This window comes from Chinchilla lanigera, unplaced genomic scaffold, assembly GCF_000276665.1.
Source record: "Chinchilla lanigera isolate Chin_1 unplaced genomic scaffold, ChiLan1.0 scaffold00060, whole genome shotgun sequence".
NCBI lineage: Eukaryota > Metazoa > Chordata > Mammalia > Rodentia > Chinchillidae > Chinchilla > Chinchilla lanigera.
In genome coordinates, this window is record NW_004955461.1 from 14,217,389 (window position 1) to 14,237,390 (window position 20,002).

Genomic DNA, 20,002 nt, shown 5'->3' on the forward strand with positions numbered 1-20,002 from the left:
CTGCACCCTAATGTTTCCAGACAAGGTCATACAGTCCAACAGAGAACTTGCTGCACTGGCTGGGGTCCCTTCCTGAGGAGGCAGGGTGCACAGGTAGACTCAGGAATTCTGCCCACAGGGACCGTGGCCTGATGTGCTCATACATGCTGAGTGCTTTTAAAGGAGTGGGCCTGTCACACAGTTATCTTCCACTGTTATCATTTCCATGTTGATTGCTCTCTGCGAGAAGTCACGGGGGCACAGAGACCTTGTCCCACCTCTGTGTTTGGCCCACCACTGCATCCTGCCCTGTGGCTGCCATAACTGCACCACAGCTGGAGACTGATTTGCTGCACATTAAAGGGGCTTAGCACCATGGTCAGTCCCTATCTGCCTTGTGAGTCCCGGGTCCATCCTTGGTGCCAAAGAAACCCAACCCTTCCAAGGGGTGAGTTGGGACTGTCTGTCATAGAGAGAACCAAACAAGGGAGACACCCTGGGCAGGGGAAGCAGCCAGAAGAGCCTCCACCGAGTGGTGGGGCAAGCTGGTTCTCTTTCCACCCAGGGTGCTCCAGGGTCACCCTACAGTGCTGTCTCACAGGGCACTCCTTACCCCCAAGGTTATCATCTGCTGCTGAGCCATTCATTCATCCATACCCATACCGTATGCCAGGAAAAGTGAGGGCCCAGACAGTAGGTAAGAACGCTAAGTTTTTGGTGGAACCCCAAGGACAGGTGCGTCCAGAATCTACAGGGGGCATGTGAAAGGAGCTACCATGAGCTCCCCCAGATTTCCTGCACAGACACCCTTCAGAATGCATTGTGCTCATTTCCCTACTTGGGGAAGAGAGCCCTACCTGGCAGAGAGCCAGTGGGATGAAGGGGATCACTACTTCCTGATCACTTTCTCCAGTAGAAGGAGATGTTCGGTGCCCCATTTCTTCTCTGTGTGAGGGTCTAAGTCACACACAAACACAGTACTCCAGGAGGCCACACGCTTGTCTGGGCGGGTACAGGGGCTCAGTGAGATGTCTGCTGCGTGCTGTGAACACCTTCCTCCAAGTCAGTCTCAGCAAGGGTCCAGGAGATAACCTCAGCAAAGTCTCACCAGACAAGGCCTAACAGCTGCCCCAGACCCCAGCTCTGGCTGTACCCCACCACTGCATTCACTGAGGAGGCACAGCCTGCAGAGACGGGCAGGTTTCCCCTTTGGCCCCCAGGGTGGCTCCACACATGCCTGTGGACTCTGTCCCCTGGGCACTTGCTGGCCCCTCAGGGTGCCTGGCAGATGATGACAGCTACTTGCTCCCTTTCAAGGTGCAGGCACCTGGATGTTTCCTGTAGTGACTGTCATTGCAATCACCATTTTAAAGAAGGCAAATAGCTTAGGAAAGAGCACAGATCCCAGGGGTGTGGGCTTCGGGTAGGCCTGAACCTGGCATCTACTAACTACCCGGGGGAAGTGGCCAGTGTACTCCTCTGTATAGAGAGAAAGAAGGAGTCAGAAGCCACAGTGCAGCATGCTCAGCATGCTTTCCTGTGTGTAACTCACCTTAAACAAGCAGAAGCAGCCTGCCCTGACTCCCTCCCACTACACACCCTACACAGGAGCTCCCTGAATTAGACAAGCTGCACAGCCTCCCAGACTCCTCCCACCCAGATTGCATGCTACCATGGCAACAGGACTCCTCTCTGCAAGGCTTCAGTGACCAGCACATTACCCAGGTCTCAGACGTCATCAGTGCAGCTCATTGGTACCTCATGACACAGGACACTTCCCTAGGTGTCCAGGGCCCCTCTGCCTCAGCCTGGCTTCTGCTACTCCTCCCAGTACCCCCACCCTCCACCCTTGAACTTCCCCAGGGTTCAGGGCCAGATTCTCCAGCTATATACTGAGGATTCCCTGATTCTTCCGTGGCCAAGCCCTGGGCTCTGGTCATGCCCCTCACTGTCTCCTTGGGAGCCCTGCAGAGGACCTAGTCCAGCCCCTTACCCACCAGCGCTGCCTCACCACTCTGGAGTGTAGGGCAACAGCTGGGGAGCTATCTTAGTCTCTTCCCTTCCACTCACAGCCCACAAACCCTGGGTCAGGACTGTGCAACCTCTCTAGACCCACCCCAACCTGGCCCAGGTCAGCAGCCCTTCCTCAGGTGGTCAAGACTCCTCACCCTACTTCACATGGCACCATACCTGGTCTTCCAGAGCACAGATGAGGAGTTTTTGGCCACCCAAGGCCTGGCCCCTCAGCCACTCGGCTATCTGCTGCCCTGTACCTGCAATCTGCTCACCTGCCTCAGCTCCTCACCCTCCTGAGCTGAGCTCATCCCTCTGCATGGGGACACTGCTTATCTGCTCTGTCAGCTGTGATTTTTTTTATGGACTCTCTCTGGCCCCCTACATCAAGGAGCTATGACTTAGGTCCCTGCGTAAGGCCCAAATTCCTTGTATGCAGCAGGCACCCAATATACAATCTGCTGACTGATGAAACAATACTCAGTTCTGTGCCTCATGATGGATCCTCATTTGTTCCCAAGGACTTACGTGAGTGGAATGATTGCTTTTCTGAGTTCAGCCTATCTGACTGCATCTCGAGGCCACTTCCTCACCAATTCAATGGGCTCTTCCCAGTCACCAGTGTAACTCAGCAGTTCTAAGTGTGGTAAATTCTAGGCCCTAGTCCAGGGTATCTGGGGAAGATGCTGGTCAGTGCTAAGAACACAGGCCGTCTGCAGTGTCCCTCAAGGGCTCAGGTGTGGGAGGCTGGTCTCACATGTAATGGTAGTGAAAGGTGGGGCCCAACTGAAGGTGATGCAGTTACCATGGCAGAGTGGTTAGATGGTGAGAGCTCTCTCCTGTGACCCCTGCCAACGTGCTCCTGCTATGAGACACCAATTGGCCCTCTCAAGAGGCCTAGGCTGGAACTGTGCCTTTGGAGCTGCACAACAGTGGAACAAATAAACCTCTTCCCTATTCCCTTTCTTTTTGAAGTACCCAGCTTCTGCTAGGTGTGGTGGCTCAAGCCTGTCATCCTAGCACTCGAGAGGCTGAGGCAGGAGGACTGCAGCAGGCCTGGACCACATAGTGAGCTCAAGGCCAGCCTGGACTACATAAGAGACCCAGTCTCAAAAACAAAAAAGACAGAGAGGGAAGGAAGGAGAGATGAAGGGAGGGAGGGAAAAAAGGAAGGAAGGGAAAAAAAACCAACTTCAGGGGTTTCCTTATAACAAAGAAAGAGACCAAGATACTAGGGCCACCCAGGGCAGGCTGGTGGGCTGCACACAGGTGGCACTCGCCACTGCCTGCTTTCCAGATCAGTGAGCGAAGCAACAACTGCCGACAGTCTCCACATTTACCTCTGTTACTCTAAGACAGTCTGAGTCAGTGAACAGTCTGTTTTCACTACTGCGTGTCATTCTAATGGGTCTTTAAAGACAAAATCACCTCGACAGCATCTGTCATCATGACGACTGCTCCTGTGCTTGCATCAGAGGCCAGCAGGCTCTGAAGAGGGACAAGCACAGACCCTGGCCTTGCCCTCTAACACTCAGGCATTGCCAGGCCTAGGAGGTGTCTGAGGAAGGTGCAGCTCCACTGTCCCAGCCACACTCTGAGGCACAATGGCAGCGGGGACCTGGCCACACATCTTGGCCCTGGCCAGGGACCCACCAGCAGTGGCTCTTACACGGAGCTCTTCAGTTCAAAATGCCCTGACAGAGTGCTCAGCAGCAATGGATGGCCAGCATCGCATGGGAAATAATAAGATCTATATAGCAGCCACTGCTCCAGGTCCAAGAGCTGGAACATGTGTCTCGTGGCACTCCGAGTATACCTCTGTTCAGCATCACTCACCCACACACTCCTGAGCAAGTACCCTTGTTGGGAGCAGGGGAACAGGAAGGGATACCTGCTCTGGCCATGCTCCCCAAGATCACGAGCAGCCCAAGATCCACGCTGACCTCGCTGATCTGTTGTTTTTAACACAGCACTTGGCTGGTGTAACTGATTCCACCCCTTTGGGTACCAGGCTCCCATGCCAAGAAATACCACCCATCCAATGAACTGTTCCACACATGGGGACTTACCTGCCCTGGGGCAGCAGGATGTTGTTGACACCTCCCAGCTTGACATTGATCTTCAAGCAGAGGTTGGACAGAGTCTGTGGTGTGGTTCTCTGCACATTCTTCATCTGCACACACTGTGTGGCCATCCCCAGCACAGTGTCTCCCACACGTTTGACCTCAGCTGTGCAGCACAGAAGCACATACATCACAGGTTCCATTAGCACCCCTTCCTCAGCTGGCCTCCTTGCTCTCCTGATACCCCCCTGAACTGTGTTGGTACAAGGCCAGATCCAACAGGTCCTGGGCCCCGGCAGCTGCAGTTAGCCTGTGAGGAGGGTCACTGGTACATGGAATGGGCTCAGCTCCAAGCAGTCTTGCTTTGGCACTGCCATGAGCCAGGGCCCATCCCACCCTTCTCAGGAAGGGAAGCCCGGCAGGTGCATCACATTCTTTCAATCTGAGAACAAAGACAACTGAAATGACTTGTCTTGGACCCAGGGTGGGACAAGCAGAGCTCAGCAAGAACTGAGGGCTTGGCATTCCTCAGCAGCAAAGACGCCTTACATTATAGCATGGGCTCAAGTAGTTAAAAATAAAAACATTGGCATTCTCAAAATCCTTGCCAAAAAAACAAGGAAATCCTTGGCAAATACAGATCTGACATCAAAGAGCTCTGCAGGCCCACACCACCTCTCTCCCTGGATTCTTTCACAGAGCAGCTGGTCACTGCCCCAGGGCAGCTCTGTGGAAAGAGTGACTCCAGGACAATATTAATAGCATGTCAACACCAGTGGCTTTCTTCTTCCTTCTTTTTTCGGAGGTTGAACTTGGAAGGGGAGAAGTGTGGGCTTTCACATGTCTGTAACCTGCCTCTGGCTGGCTGGGGATCCTGCTGGCAATATCCATGATCCAGTGGCTTCCTTCTGCCTCAGGGCCCCTGTACCACAAGCTCTCATTCCAGGCCCCCAAACTCCTGTTGGGAGCCTCTGGGTTCCTAGTGTGCTGCAAATAGCTCTCCCCTTGCTGCAGCTGGATCTGCATGGCCTGTCATGAGGGTTTCCCTACTACCTGGGGCTTCCTGAGCAGAAGGCTGTATTTGACTTTGTTCTGTATTTTCTGGAGGGCCAGGACACTACCAAAGGGGGTCCATACATTCATGTATCTGCCCTCATAAAGGATTTTGAGAAATTTTCAGAGAATTACACAAATTACAAACGTTAGACTGAGTCCTGGAGACACAGAAGTTTTTGCTGCCATCCTCAGGAGTGCTCTGGGGTGCTAGGAGATGCTCCTCTCTGCCCCAACACTCTTACTGTATAGTGGATATGACACCCACTCTCAAGCTGAGTTCTGTACAACTGGAGTGGGCCAGCTATCCAGGCTGGTGGACTCATACGAGACACTGATGGGAGGGGGCAAGAACCACTTCTTCCTCAGGCTCCAGAATGGACCTGAAGCAAGCACTCCTGTGTGGCTGCAGTCATACCTGTGTAGACCACTATGGCTCCCAAAACTGGTGGACAACCAGACACCTACCATAAACGGGGGTTTTTCCAGGCAAGATGACCACCACCAGCTGGAGGCCAGCATATGTGTTCTTGAGATGCCGAAACATGGGCTCCACACTGTCTGCCCCCTGTGCGTATTTACAGAAGCATGGCTGGCCCTGGATTGGCATGCCTGCATCTCTTGAGATCTTTCTGAGCTGCTCCGTGAAGGACCTAAAGGAGAAGGTCTATTTTGTTAAAATGCACTGGAAGTGGCAAAGAATTTAGACCAATCAGAGGCCCAAATAAAGGGCACAAGCTAAATGAAGCCAAAAGCATGCGAGTTTTGTTTTTGCTTTTTTGGTTGGTGAGGATCAAATGCAGGCCTTGTGCTGGGCAGCAAAGCACTCTACCACTGACTACACCCCTAGCCTTGAAAGCATGATTATGGACAATGATGGCAAACCTTTTAGAATTAAGTTTTTTTAATTCCCAGACAAAGCCAGATGTCAAACTCCATCTCCTAAAACATTCTCAGCCCACAGAAAGGCCTAAGTTACAAACATCTACAGAGGCAACCAAAAAGTCAGTGTGGCAGCTGTACCAAAATAAAAGAGCACACTTCAAATGATATTCACACTGTCTCTCATTGTGACACTCTGCTGTGCACTGACAAGGTTTTGTCCCTTACTTGGCAGGCCACAACTGCCCTGAGCAAGGTGAGGACACAGGTTTCCCCAGGTGAATGGCAGGTCCTGTCAAGGAGGGAGGGAAGATTACTAGCTCCTACTCCTTTCAGATGTTCCCCTTATCCCAGGATACAACTTCAGACTTGATGATCTAACCAGGAGAAGCAAAATGGCCCACGTGCCAGAGCAGTACATCAGCAGAGCCCACCAGCTCAGCAGGGTGGGGACATAGACCCACAGCTTCTACATTAAGCTTAAGCATAAAAATCATGTGGCCTTCTATAGATAGGGTGAGGACACTGCAATCCAATCTCACCAGTCAAGTGCTCAGTTTCCCACAAGAGAAACACATTGTGTTACAGAAACACACGTGCTCATCTGCATTTCATCTACACGCCGACTCAGTGCTATTCAGCTCTGGGTGAAAGTGGAAAGGGGGCACAAGGATGAGAGATGGCCAGGGGAGCTGCCCAGCATCTGAACTCTAACCTGTCTCCCAACCCTCTTTCTGCCCCAGCATGGACAAGAGACCGACCATGGACAGCAGCCTCCTGCATTGCCACCCCCACCCCCACCCCCCACCAGGCTTTGTAGAACAACCCCTTGCTAGAATGGTCAAGTTACCAGCTACCTCGCACCCAGAGAGACAAGAAGGAAAAATTTTCCCTTGTAATGCTGGCAAATAAAGCATAAGCCATCAGACCATGTTTCCAGACACCAGGTCAGGCAGGCTGTCCCAGGCTCCCCACTGCTGTCCCCAGCCCTTCTGGCCCAGTGGTAGAGGCTCATCAACCAAAGCTTCCCCTCTTTATTTTAAACATTTCCCTTGTGCAAGAATGAAGAAAATATTCCCAGCCTGACCACCTTTCTATTACCGCCCATTCTGTCCTTTCTCCTCACTTAATTTACAGAAATACCAAGCTAAGGTGTATCATAATTTCAGTTCACTGAATTCAATTTTCTCTTTTTTGTTTCAGCTCTATCCACCTACCTCTTTGTTTAGAGACAGGCTCTTGTTAAACTGCCTAGACTGGTCTCAAACTCCTGGCTCAAGCAATCCTCGGCCACAGCTTTGCCAGGAGCTGGACCCTAGGTGTTCACCACCACAGCAGGCTCTGCCTGTACTTTTAACTGAAGGGTTGTATTTTTCTGTATGCAAATCTGTGCTGTTTCTCCACGCTCACTCTGGTAGCAGTCCCAGTAGGAAGCAGTATACTGAGAAGGCAGTATACTTCCCAGCCTAGCCAGCCAAGGCAACTGCTCTTTGATCAAGAAAGGCTGACACCCCACCACATGAACCCCGGGTGGCACACACACCCTGATACACAGGCAGGTCTTCCCAGAGCCACTTGCTCCCGACCCACCGAGCAAAACCATGGCCAGATGCCTTTAGGCGGCTTACTTCAGATGGACTTCTGTGCACTGGCGCTGAGGTGCAAAACACGCAATGGCCCACACTTTGATCTCGATGCCTGTGTGGAACTGCTTGTTCCTCATGTCCCAGACACCCTGGACAGGGGTGGCGATTGCTTTGTTCTGTAAATGGCAACGAGTTTAGGGTGAGAAAACATGGGGAACAGTCCTCTGACTTTGGCCTTTGTCACTCTCACTGCTGGTTCCCCCTGACTGTGCCTCCTGAGGGTAGTAACTTGACCTTTGTGTCATCCCATCTCTAGCTGGACTTGTACTGCAGGCAACCTGCACATGTTTGCAGAGTGGCTGGATAACAGGGGAGAGTGGTTGCATGTAGAGTTGAATGGAGAAGGAATGGAAAAGTGGTGCACAGGGGATGGATGGATGGATGGGTGGATGGATGATGGGAGGAACAGACAAGATAGTTGAGCCAAAAGCTGGATAGAGGATGGATGGGTAGATACATGGATGAGAGGCTGGGTGGACAGCAAGGTGGGTAGACGGACTGGTGGGTGGATATAGAGCTAGAGGGAGGATGCATGGGTGTGTAACCAACAGGAGAGCAGGAAGGGTCCCAGAGTTCTATTCAAGCTCATGAATAGCCTAGTGGAACAGAGGCACCCTACGATGCCAGAGGAAGCTTTTGTGTTGTATAGAATGCTGTGCCTTAAGCTATCTATCTATTATCACTAAGACCACCTGGAAAGAAAGGGAAGGCCAATCCTCTTCCCCAGGCCTGGGTCTAGTGTGTGGGCAGGACAGCAAGAACTGAGCCTAGCACTCTTTTCTTCTGCCCATGCTTATAGCTGTGTCAGAGGTAGAAACTACTCTCATTTGGAAAGAGAAATAAGAAGCCTCACATCTGCTTAATCTTATCATTTTTTAATTAGGAAGGACCAGCCCCTAACATCCTCACCTAAGGAATCTCTGAAATGCCTTCCAGTCATTCTTCCAGAAAGGCTACATGTAGGAGTAGCACTGCCACCTTAGGACTGAGCGCTCCTGCAAGAAACATCTGTGCCCAAGCTGCTGTCACTACCTGCTTCCGTGACTCCTTCTCCACAAGACAGCTGCCAATGCGTGCGCACACACATAGTGCATGGCATCTTCATAGGAAGTGGCTCTTACTATCTAGATGTCAACCTCAGCAGACTGAGCCTGGGGAGCTGGTGGTTCTTCATGACAGGGTGTCCTGTGCATGTTACTGTCTGCCTAGTAGGTGCCAGGAATCGCATCCACCTGAGCTGGAATGAGGTGGTTCTTCATGACAGCGTGTCCTGTGCATGTTACTGTCTGCCTAGTAGGTGCCAGGAATCACATCCACCTGAGCTGGAATGAGGAACAGTATCTCCAGATACCACAAGATGTCTCCTGGCTATAAGCCCCGGCTGCATGCACTGCTTGCAGCAGAGAATTCACTTCTTGTGCTAACAGTGGACACTAGGCAGGGGAGGTGATGAAAGAAGCATGGAGGGTCTTTCCTTCTGGGAAAATGTTTCAGGGGCCCAGAAAAATGCACTCATTTAGAAACAATATGAGCTCTTTTAATCCCTATGATTCCAGCATTACAAGGATGATTACAAGAGGGATTCTGTTATTCAAACTGCTCCTCTTTAGTAGGAGGCAGAACAATGATGAAATAGAGGAAAGCAGGGAGGAGTGACAGACCACTGGGTTTGAAATCTTCATTTTACCACCCAGGGCCTCGGGAGCCAGCCGCTTCCCTTTGTAGCACCTCTTCTCTCACTTGTGCAAGGGAACAAAGCACTCTCCCTCCTGGGCTGGGGGAATGAACAGATGCTATGTGTACAATGTCATGGCACGCAGGTGCACAAACCAGCATGGGAAGACAGAGGCTCCGCTCAGAAGTCCCCTTCAGGACAGGAGTGCCACTGGGCCATGGCAGACTCAGACACATTCAACACAGATACTGTGCAACAGCCACAAAGAGCCAACTTGCATTATATACACCACAAGATAACCTGTAAAATCCTGGTGAACTCTTTCACGAAACAGTACAGTGACGAAAAACAGGGCACAGCATGTACTAAAGGCATGAAAAAATATGTGATAATTTGTGGGTGGTTTTACAAAGGAGAAAGATGACACCAATTGTTTCCTGGGAGGGTAACTGAGAGCTAGGAAAAAGAGGCTTTCTGTGTAATTCTTTTATAACTTTTGAATTCTAAAGCATTTTAAAAAAATGAAAGCCCCTGGGTTTGAACCCCAGCAATTCAAAACAAAAGAAAAAGAACTTTTATTTTAAAAATGAGAACAAAATTAAAACTTTACTTTGCTATAAATCTCAAAGACTAGAGTAAAATGCAGTAGACAACAGAGCAAAGCTGGTAGAGCCCTCCCCTTGAACCCAGCTACCGAGGAGTCAGTGCCTCTGATGCTCAGGCCCAACGAGCCTGGGCACTGCCCCCTGCTCTACCACTGGGGCCCCGTCAGAGGAAACGAGGAACCCCTTTTTGTGAACCCCACAGACTTACTGGTCAGGACCTCCTGGCTCACTACAAAATCCAGAGGTTACACTGGCAAAATACTAACTGTGATGCTTCCTACCAAGTACCTGGAAAGCAAAAGTTAAAGAACAGAAAAACAAGATAAGCCCTGGGAAAGAGCTCTGCACTAGTAGAGTGTTTACCACATGAGAATGACCCCTTTTACATTTTGATGAGATAAAATGATCTTTTGAAACATTAAGGACAATTCTGAGAATCTTTCTTGTTTTTTGTTTGTTTTTTCCCCCGGTACCGGGAATCAAACTCACAACCTCACGTTTGCCAGGCAGGTGCTGTGCCGCTGAGCTAAATCCCCAGCCCCAATTCTGAGAATCTTTCTAAAGGACCAAGAAAGCTATGTCTTCATGAAGCCAAGGCCCTCGCAGGGGCAGCCCAGACCAGGAGGAGCCTGTACCTTGCCCAAACTCTGCACAGCACTGTGGGTGAGGGCCAGACACAGGGCCTCCACTGGTGCTGTGCAGACTCATTTCCCCTACTCCTTGCCCTCTGGACTTACTCTGCCCCCATACAGGATGGAGGGTGGCTGTAGGACACGCCCAGTCACATCTGTCATCTCGTCTTTCACCATGATTCCAAATTCACGAACATATGGGTCTGTATTGAAACTTGCACTTCGCATCTTGAAAAGAGGGGAAAAAAAAAGAAAGCTCAAAGCCAGGCAGGGCTCTGCAGCCTGTGGCAGCCACATATGTCCAAAGCATGCAGGTGTCCTTGCTGTGCCATGCCATCCCAGGACTGACCCCGAAGACACAGCCCTTACCAATTTGCTGATCTCTTCTTGCCTATCAGGTGCCGACCTGGCAGTTGCTCTGATCATGGTTGAGGTCTGATTGTCCGTTAACTTTTTTATACATCTCTGTCCTGCCACTATGTTACAGACCTACGAAGAAGATGCAGAGGGGTCAATACCTGTGCTGCATGTGGACAGGTGCGCAGGTGAGGGCCAGCACTCTGCCAAATAGTGGAGCTGCTCCATAGCCTTCTGGCTCACACAGAATGGCCTCTAAGTAAACCAAGCAAGACACAAACAGGTACATGAAGCCAGGTCCAACCCAATGTTTCTGGGCTCTCTCCAGTCCTCAGCAGAGAAGAGTCTAAAATTTTAGTTCATGAAACTGGCTGCTCAGCTGGGTGTGGTGGCAAACACCTGTAATCCCAGCACTTAGAAGACTGAGGCAAGAGGACTGTGAGTTCAAGGCCAGCTTAAACTACATAGTGAGACCCTATCTCAAAAAGTAACACTAAACCAAAAGAGAAAAGCGGAGGGGAGGGGGGGAAGGGAGTGGAGGAAAGGGAAACTGGCTGCTCAAGAAAAAGGACATCTACTGCTGGACCAGGACACCAGAAAAGTAACACTCAGGGAAGACTGAAATGTGTTTGTTAGTTTTGGTGTTTGATCTTTTACCAAGGATAAGAGTTTTCAAACAGCCTTAATGCTAGATAAAGAATAGATGAAGAATCAGCACAGGTCCTGAGGATTGACTTTTCTGTTTTTTTTTTGTTTTGTTTTTTTTTCCGGTACCAGGAATCGAACTCACGACCTTGTGCTTGCCAGGCAGGCGCTGTGCTGCTGAGCTAAATCCCCAGCCCCAGGATTGACTTTTGTGCTAGACACATTACCCAGACTTCAGTCTGTCCTCACACCAATTCCATCAGAGCCGCCAATCCCATTCTATCACAGGGGAAATTGAGGCTCAGCAACATTCCCTAACTTGCCAGGGTCTTACAGCAGCAGGAATGACACAGTTGTGTTTCTTGTGGTTGCAGCGGCCCATTTGTATCTCCTCTTTGCCCCAGAGACACACGACAGACACAAACCACTTGCCTCCAAGGGAAGGTAGGTGTGTTTCTGCTCCTGTCCAACTTGTAAACATGGGAGGTGGGGGTAGCGCAGAACCAGCTTGTGCCTGTCCTTGAAGTATTGGGCCACTGTGCACTCTACTGTCTGCCCACTCTCCTGCTGCAGTGGGAACCTGGAGAACAAAGAGGTAGCTTGGATGAGAACTCCACAGAACAGCCACTGGAGCCTATACACACCTCACCCGGGATTGCATGTTTGGGTTTGCTCTCCTGGGGTGACAGGTGGAAAACCAAGTGCTCAGAGCAAGTCCTAGGAGTGAAAACCAAATCCTGTCCTCTAGATGACCTGGACTATTCCAGAGAGCTCCAGTTCTCATTTTGTGTCTATGGGCTAGAAAATAAAAAATGCCTACAAGCATAAGATAGGCAATAATCACAAATCACCCACATGCCAGTAAGTTCCAAAAAGGATTCAGAACAAAGACAGATTGAGACAAAAAGGCCCATGGACTTCCCTCAGACTATGGCAACTCTTGACAGTCACCCTGTGGCTATCCCTCCACTTGCCAACAGGAAGTAAGATGTTCCAGGAGAGGAGAAGGATGGGAGTGAGATGGGCTATTCTTGTAGCTATCCATGGCTCTGTGCAGGGCTGAGGCAGGAGAGGACCAAAAGCAGAAGAGGAGAATGAGTTGGTATCCCAGCCTGTGCCGCAAGACTACTCCACTGTGTCTACATTGCTGGGAAGTCTGTTACCTGCCCAATGGAAGGAGGTCATAGGGCCAGACCTAGCTGGTCTCCCTTTGTATTTCAAAAGGCCCTGGGGACTCTGGTATTTTTAGTGCCTGGCAATAATGTAGGTGTTTTCTATGAAAAGACTATAAGATAAACAAATGAGCTAGGGCACGAGGTCCAAACCTATCACTTTCCCCAAAATGAACACTGTATTCTTATAGGAGGAAAAGACAGCAATGACTTGGACACAAAACTCTCCAAGTAATGAGACACACAGCAGAAGAGGGGTATCCCTGGCAGGCTGGCAGGGGCAGTCTAGGCCCAGCTACACCCATGGGTCACATAGTGTCCACAGACATCCAGCTTTTCCTAGAATTAGCGCTGGACAACACACAGCAGAGACCTTTCTCTCACCTATGAAAACCCACTCCTTCCCAACAAGGGTGAATTTCAATATTTTATGAGTTTATTTCAATAGTGAAGTTTGGGATCTAGTGAGCCACATAAGGAAAAATCCTGGCATTCTAGAACAGAATAAGATTCTTTCCAAGAGGATCAAGGTCCCAGAATTTGGAAACTTGAGTGACAGGGAGGACCCAAGCCTAATAGGAAGGAGTGTAAAAAAGGCGGTCACTTACGTTTGGTGACTGGCGGGCCGCCGGGTCACATTGCAAACACGGTACTTCCTCTTCATCTGCCCACAGTGCGTTATCTCCACCTTTAGACCTGTGACACAGCACACAGCAGGCATCAGTGGCCATGCTTGCCTGTGGCTTTCAACAGGAACCTGGGCTGCAGACCCAGTCGTGGGAGTTCGGTTTTTGCTGCAGGCTCCCAAGGGGTGGTAGCACCACACTACTGTCTGTGGTTAATTCCAGGCTTCACATCTGGGATTTGGATACTACTGACCCATTCTCTTATTCCTGCCCCACATGGATAGGTACATTTCCTTAGAAAATCATCATTCCCACAGTGGGATGGGACATAAACATCTCTAATCATTCATCAGACAGTTGTCATCTGCCACCTCCTCCACCTCCCTCTGGTAGGAACAGGAACTCACAAGCATACGGACAAAGGGCACTTAGCGGGCTGCCCTGCCCCATGACCTGGTGTACTGGGATGGCTCATTACCTTTAATTTCTTTGGTAAACTTTACCCTTTGGGAATCTGTCAGAGGTTTTTGTTGTTCTTCAATACTTTTAAAGTCCAAAACTTCACAAACAAACTCAATCACTGGCTGTGCCTTATAAAAAGCTGTCGCCGACACTGCAGGCAGGAAAAGACAGAGATAAGAGTTTGGTGGTGTCCCTACCACGTGGACCATACAGCAATCCTGGAGTGGCTTCTGCAGACTGAGCCATTTGTCTTCCTTCCAGGGAGGAAGACACTTAACTTCAGTGTTCACTCTGCAGAGTTTACCTTTGGGCTTTTGAGATAGGAAACACCCAGAGTCCCATGCCTGACAGGCACAGGAACGAGCCCAGGGATGTTATACTTTCTCTGGCTGGGGAACCAGGAAGAGGTTGACTGAGTCTACAAAGTTGGTCTCTGAGAATAAAACTAGTTAAAAAACACAGCCTCGCTGGGCATGGTGGTGCACACCTTTAATCCCAGGACTCAGGAAGATGAGACAGGAGGATTGGTGCACATTCGAGACCAGCCTGGGCTACAAAGTGAGCTCAAAGCCAGCCTGAACTGCACAGCGAGACCCTGTCTCAAAAAGACAAACAAAAAACAAAAAAACAAAGCCTAACAGATCGGAAGAGCCATAAGCCTTAGATTTTGTAGGGTCTTCTGAACATCTTTTGGTACAGTATTTCATTTCCCATTCTTTATTTCTTTTTCAATAAATTTGTATCTGAGCAAGGCATAATTTTCAAGCTTTTTTTAGAGCTTCTTGTAGTAATTAATTAACTCCCAAACAAGAGGAGTGAATTCTTCTTTCTGACTTTCTCTTATCTCGGTGGAGGAGAAGGAAGTGGAGGTCCCACAGACAGAAGCAATCAGATTCTCCTGAGACAGGGAGAGACAGCCATGCCCAAGACTGGAGAAGAGACCCACTGAACTGGCCCCAACCAGCTGCCCCACCCTTAGATGTCTCCAACACGTGAACCCCTGAGATTCCAGGAGGGAAGCCAGGAGCATGGCCTGAGTCTGTGCCCAGCACAACCAGTAGCACCCAGCAGCCTCGTAGCTCCTCAACCCTGATCCATCTCTAGGGATGGAGACCTCCAGAGGGCTCTGATGCCTGCCTAGGAACCACTGATCTGCCCTCAGACACCATTCAGGTGACATAGGCATTGCCAGAGGCTATGTTTGGAGCTGGCCACAAAGGCTCTTCCCTTCCACCTACTCCCCAACCTATACTGCAACAATGGCCCCTTTGCTTACCATCAATATTCAGCATCATTTTCCAAAGAGAAGGTCGGACGGACTGATGGAAGCCAAACCACACTTCTCGGCCCCCACCAAGAGGGTTGGAGCAGCCCTCAGACGCGGTGAAGAAGGAACGGCCCACAGGGGTGTACCTGCAACCCAGAGAGGCCCCGCCTGCTCAGCTGTGCTGCAAGTGCCGGGCCTGCATCTGCTCTGCCCTACACACACACAGTGGCATTCTGATATCCTCCCTATAAATTTGCTTCTCTTTCCTATATCCCAGCCTGTCTGACACAGCAGCTCCTTTGAGGCATGCTGTGTAAGCAGCAGCTCTGGGGACCTTTCTTGAGTCTCAGTGTCAGCTCGAGCTGGCTGGGAACCCACTGTGGTTCTAGCACGTAGATATGTGGCCGACACTCTAAGGGGATCTTGTGAGTGGATTTAGGGCCTTGGGGTACACATGGAGCCCCGGGGTTGCTTTGGTGTTTTCAACACTCTCTTGTCTTCCTGTTAAAAGTCCGTAAGCTTACTTTCTATGTCTTAGACTGCACATCTTACAGTGTACCCCTTCAAGTCCTTCCAGAACACGGCCTTGTCAACTATGTAGGGGCATATGACTAAGAGCATCTGCCAAGTGCCATGACTATCAGGCTGAGGCAGCTGGACCAGTCTATGGACCAAGCTATGAGGCTATGGCCCCAAGCCATAGCCTATCTGACCACAGTGCACTCTACCTATGGGGTTACAGTGGCTGCTAAGCACTGTGTGGCTGGGCATTCATTCCCTATTTCATTCAGCTCCTTTTATCCAGGGACTGAGGACCAGCAGGCACAGTGAGCTCACTACATTGGGAGCCTGAGTTGGTGTACAGTGAATGGTAAGCCAGCACAGGATTCACACCCTTCTGCTGGGACATGTGTGGACCCAAGCCATAGCCTATCTGACCACAGTGCACTCTACCTATGGGGTTACAGGGGCACCCAGCACCTAACCATTGGGGATGTGCCACAGGCTACAACTCCACAGGGTGGGTACATCATTTACCAGTGGTATTATCCTGTGGGGCGCTACACTATTAATAAAATCATGGAGATGGCCCTTTTCATTTTCTAAATGAGATGTGCTAATGGTACCTCTATTTCCATTAGTCTTCCAAAATGAAAACACAGTTTCCTCCCCAATTGTAAAATTAATGTAAATAATCCAAAGGAATTCAGAATGGAGAAACTACAGTCATTCCTACCACTCAATTAAAAATACAGACATCTGGCTACCATCCTTCTAGATTATTTCTGCTCCTGCCTGCTTTCCAGCCATCAACTGTTCCAAGTAGTGACAGATCATATGCCAGGCCCTGCCAGGAGTGACAGCTGGTCCTAGATATGTTACTTCCATCCAAGCCTGAAGCTGCAGACTCCACAGTCCTCTCTAAATCTAGCACCTGGCTTCAGAGTGCCTTCTTACATAGCCCCTCCTTCCCTCTGCAGATCAGTGTGAGTCCTGGAGAGACAGTGTGGAGCTGTGCTTCTCTAGTTTGGCTTCCTGTTCTTCATCGGTCCCTTCCCACTGTTCCTGAGACCCTACTGGGTACCACATCTAGGGGAGGCACCAGTGTGAGAATCCCAGTGTGGAAGTGGTGAGCTGGCCTTGCTCGTCCATGCTACTCTCATAGGAAGCTGGCAGGACCCTCTGCCCAGCACATGGAAACTGATGTGGCGCTGCAACGTTCACCTACCCTTTCTCCTAGCAGTGCCAAACGCGGTGATCTCAGGCCACAAGATGATCATTTAGAATGAAACAAGAAATCCAAGGTATCTATGGTGCTGTCCATAGTCATAACCAGGCATGGAGAAGGTCCTCTAGGGTGGACATGCACCAAGCACGACATCAGGGCATTAGCACTATGAGTCCTGTGCATCAGGACAAGGTACACAAAGTGCTGGCCACACAAGGCATATGGCAAAAGGCACCCAGGGGCACAAGATCGGGAGGTAATTCTTTTTGGGTTTGGTTGAAAATGCTCATGGTTAATTTTTATGTTAAATTTTTTCTATCTTAGCCCTGTTTTACTCTTTACCACAAAACACCCGCATGGTGTTTTTACTGCCTGTTCTGGGATAGAGACAGCATGCTTCCCAGTCACACCCGGCCCCTTGGTCCCACGTGGCACTCTCACCTCATGGATGGCAAATGCCTCATGACCACATCCAGGGCCTGGATCGTCTCAAAAGGGACACTGGGCAGCCGCCCCGAAAGTGCATCATGTAACGCCTGTAAGCTCACGCAGGATACCCACTTGATGGATACCTTGAAGATGCGGTCTTTGCCTTCTCCTGGCAGTGTGACCTCCAGCTCCACCTGCAGAGGTCCAAAGCACACAAAAATCACTGCCTCCTAAGAAACTACTAAAGACAGAGGATGGTGGCAGTTAATTCCCAAACACTGCTGGGCTGGAAAATTCCCTGTAGAACATTATCCACCCATTGGCCACTGGTGGCTCCTGAGCTTGTGAAATGTGACCAAGAAGGTGAACTCCTAATTTTGTCTACTTCTAATAAATGCACATTTATAAAGCCATGTGTGGCTAGTGGCCAAGTGTACTGGACAGTGGCCTAACATACACACTCGAGTCAACCCATAGCAAACAATACACCTAGGACTTGCCCCTCCTCCACCTTTGGACCAGCCCTCATAGGCCCACCTCACTCTAGGCAATGTCTTCACTTGCATATTCCACACTGTGACTTATGCTGCATTTGGATCACCTATCAGACTTACTATGGCATATAAAAACTCTCTGGTGGTAATGGAAGCAACTTTGTAATCTACTGATGACAGCTCCAAATGTTTGAGACAGCTACATACTCCATCCTCCAATGCACAGAATGCCAACCGAGGCAGACTTCCTCACGTTTTATACAGACACACAAATACTCTGTTTAAAAAACAGGGCCAGGCTATAGCGCTATAAAGCACAGAGATGGGACTGAGACCCAGGCTGGTCTACAACCAAAGATTTTTCTGGGGGATGTAAGGACCTCTGGGGCAGAGCTGGGTGGTCAGCCACCTGGCAACATATCCCAGACCATGGCCACACTCTGGGGCCCAGCTCACACCCTATTTCTGCAGTTTGCGACTGGAACAGCTCCCTGAAGTGAGGATCCAGCACTTAGCACAGCTCCACCCTCCTCAGGTCAAGCACTATGGGAATACCTGGTATGCCAACTTCCATCTGTTTAGGCTCATGATCAAGGCCTCTACACAGATCCAGCTGTAACAGCTCTTTTCAGACCCACCTGCTCCACCTTGCTTGAATCTCACAAGAACACTGATGGCCCCACTGATGCAGCCTGCACACCCAAGTCCCAGGAGGGCAAGTTCCTTCTAACCAGGCCTTGGACTGCACTGGCAACATCCTCCTGGCCAGCAGCACTCAGAGTTCCACCACACCTGGAACCCAAACTGAAAAGTACCTGTGGCCCATTTGTGAATGAAAGCAGCAAAAGGGAGAATGCTTCAAGGTGGACAGATAGCAAACATCTAATACTGGAAAAGAAAGCAAACCACCAAGGGTGCTGCAAAGTGATTCCTTCTAGACTTCAAAACTCGATCAAGCAAGGCAACTTGTATCAGCGGACGCACACTCTAGAAAAACCCCTAGGAATAAAGGCTCAAACCAATACAGGTCTCATCAGGACAGGGAGGCTGCTACTGGAAGGAGAGGGAGCACAGGGGCTACGAGGAGGGAAATGCTAGACCTGGATGGTATGTACATGGGATTTATTTTATTATTACTCTCGATGAAATTTATTAACAACCTATTATTTCCCCTGCCCTGGTGGTGAGGAGTGGATCTTGTTCATGTCCATGTCCCAAAACACTTTAATCTCTTGGTCCTAATAGTAATGTAGCATCGCAAGGGCTCCAACTGAAGTGCACTTCTGCAGCCCCCTATGAGCTGACCTTGGGCAGGGGACTCTGTTGTGGTTTGTGTTTGGATGTTCCCCGCAAAGCCTCATGCAGTCATGGGGCGGGCTTCTACAGTTTATGATTGATTCTTGGTCCAGTGTTGGGATTATGGGCATAAGTGCTACATCCGTCCTGGGGTGGGTATCCTGCATACAATATAAGAGAGGGAAAGAGGCTTGCTATCTGCTGCTCTTCCCTTTTGCTCTTGCTCCTTTTGCTGTCTTCCGCCACCATGAACTATTGCCCTCTACCATGTGCCACTCTGCCATGGCGCCAATATGGACTGAAACCTCCACAAACTGTGAGCTAAATAAACCTTTCCTTCCTTAATTCTGGGTGTCAAGTATTTTGTATCAGCAATGAGAGAAAAGTAACTAAGACAGGCTCGTTCCTACTCACACAGCATCTGTGACAGCTGTGGGGCTGACGTATTACAAGAAAGCCACAACTGCCACTTTCTGAAATGGTCGAGTAAAAACACCAGCAAACGGCACCAACCCAGAGCCTAGACACAGTGAAGGCTGGACACAGTGTGAAGTCAACCTCTGTGGGCAGACCAAAGGCCAAAGTCTGGGCCCCTCTGTCTGGAAATCATCAAGGTGAGGAAATCAGGAGAGTGATGGGAAGATTCCTGTTTTTGTCCAGCCACAAAATTGAGAAACAAAGAAAGGGAAAACAGCCTTTGAAGAACACAAAGAATTGTCTACACTCCTGAGCAGACAGCAAGTGTGGAGGAGCAGCTGCATTCCCAGATACTTCCTAACCCAGAACTCAGCTGTTGAGCCATCAAGGCCCTGGAGACATCTGGCCCCCATCATTATGGAAGGAACCACACAGCACAGGCAGGCAGTCTGGCTTGGCCAGCACACTGAGCCCAAGGGAGGTGTCACACCGTGCCTGCCAGGCCAGGCCAGAGCAACAGCTGTTAGGTTTTGGGCCACAGTTCCTTTCCAAAGGGGGAT

At 50.1% G+C, this 20,002-nt stretch overlaps 1 protein-coding gene across 8 annotated transcripts in view; it reads right to left on the bottom strand.

Annotated features, from left to right (window-relative positions):
- Positions 1 to 20,002, bottom strand: part of Ago2 (argonaute RISC catalytic component 2) — a 66,682-nt gene that overhangs the window by 23,121 nt on the left and 23,559 nt on the right. For all 8 annotated transcript variants that reach the window (XM_005398058.2, XM_013521313.1, XM_013521314.1 and 5 more), the window contains 10 exons: positions 17,248 to 17,429; positions 15,087 to 15,223; positions 13,827 to 13,961; positions 13,331 to 13,418; positions 11,983 to 12,130; positions 10,918 to 11,037; positions 10,654 to 10,776; positions 7,619 to 7,752; positions 5,577 to 5,761; positions 4,062 to 4,221 (listed from right to left, as the gene is read on the bottom strand). In XM_005398058.2, the coding sequence (XP_005398115.1) occupies positions 4,062 to 4,221; positions 5,577 to 5,761; positions 7,619 to 7,752; positions 10,654 to 10,776; positions 10,918 to 11,037; positions 11,983 to 12,130; positions 13,331 to 13,418; positions 13,827 to 13,961; positions 15,087 to 15,223; positions 17,248 to 17,429 (1,412 nt within the window). The remainder of the gene's footprint in view (positions 1 to 4,061; positions 4,222 to 5,576; positions 5,762 to 7,618; positions 7,753 to 10,653; positions 10,777 to 10,917; positions 11,038 to 11,982; positions 12,131 to 13,330; positions 13,419 to 13,826; positions 13,962 to 15,086; positions 15,224 to 17,247; positions 17,430 to 20,002) is intronic.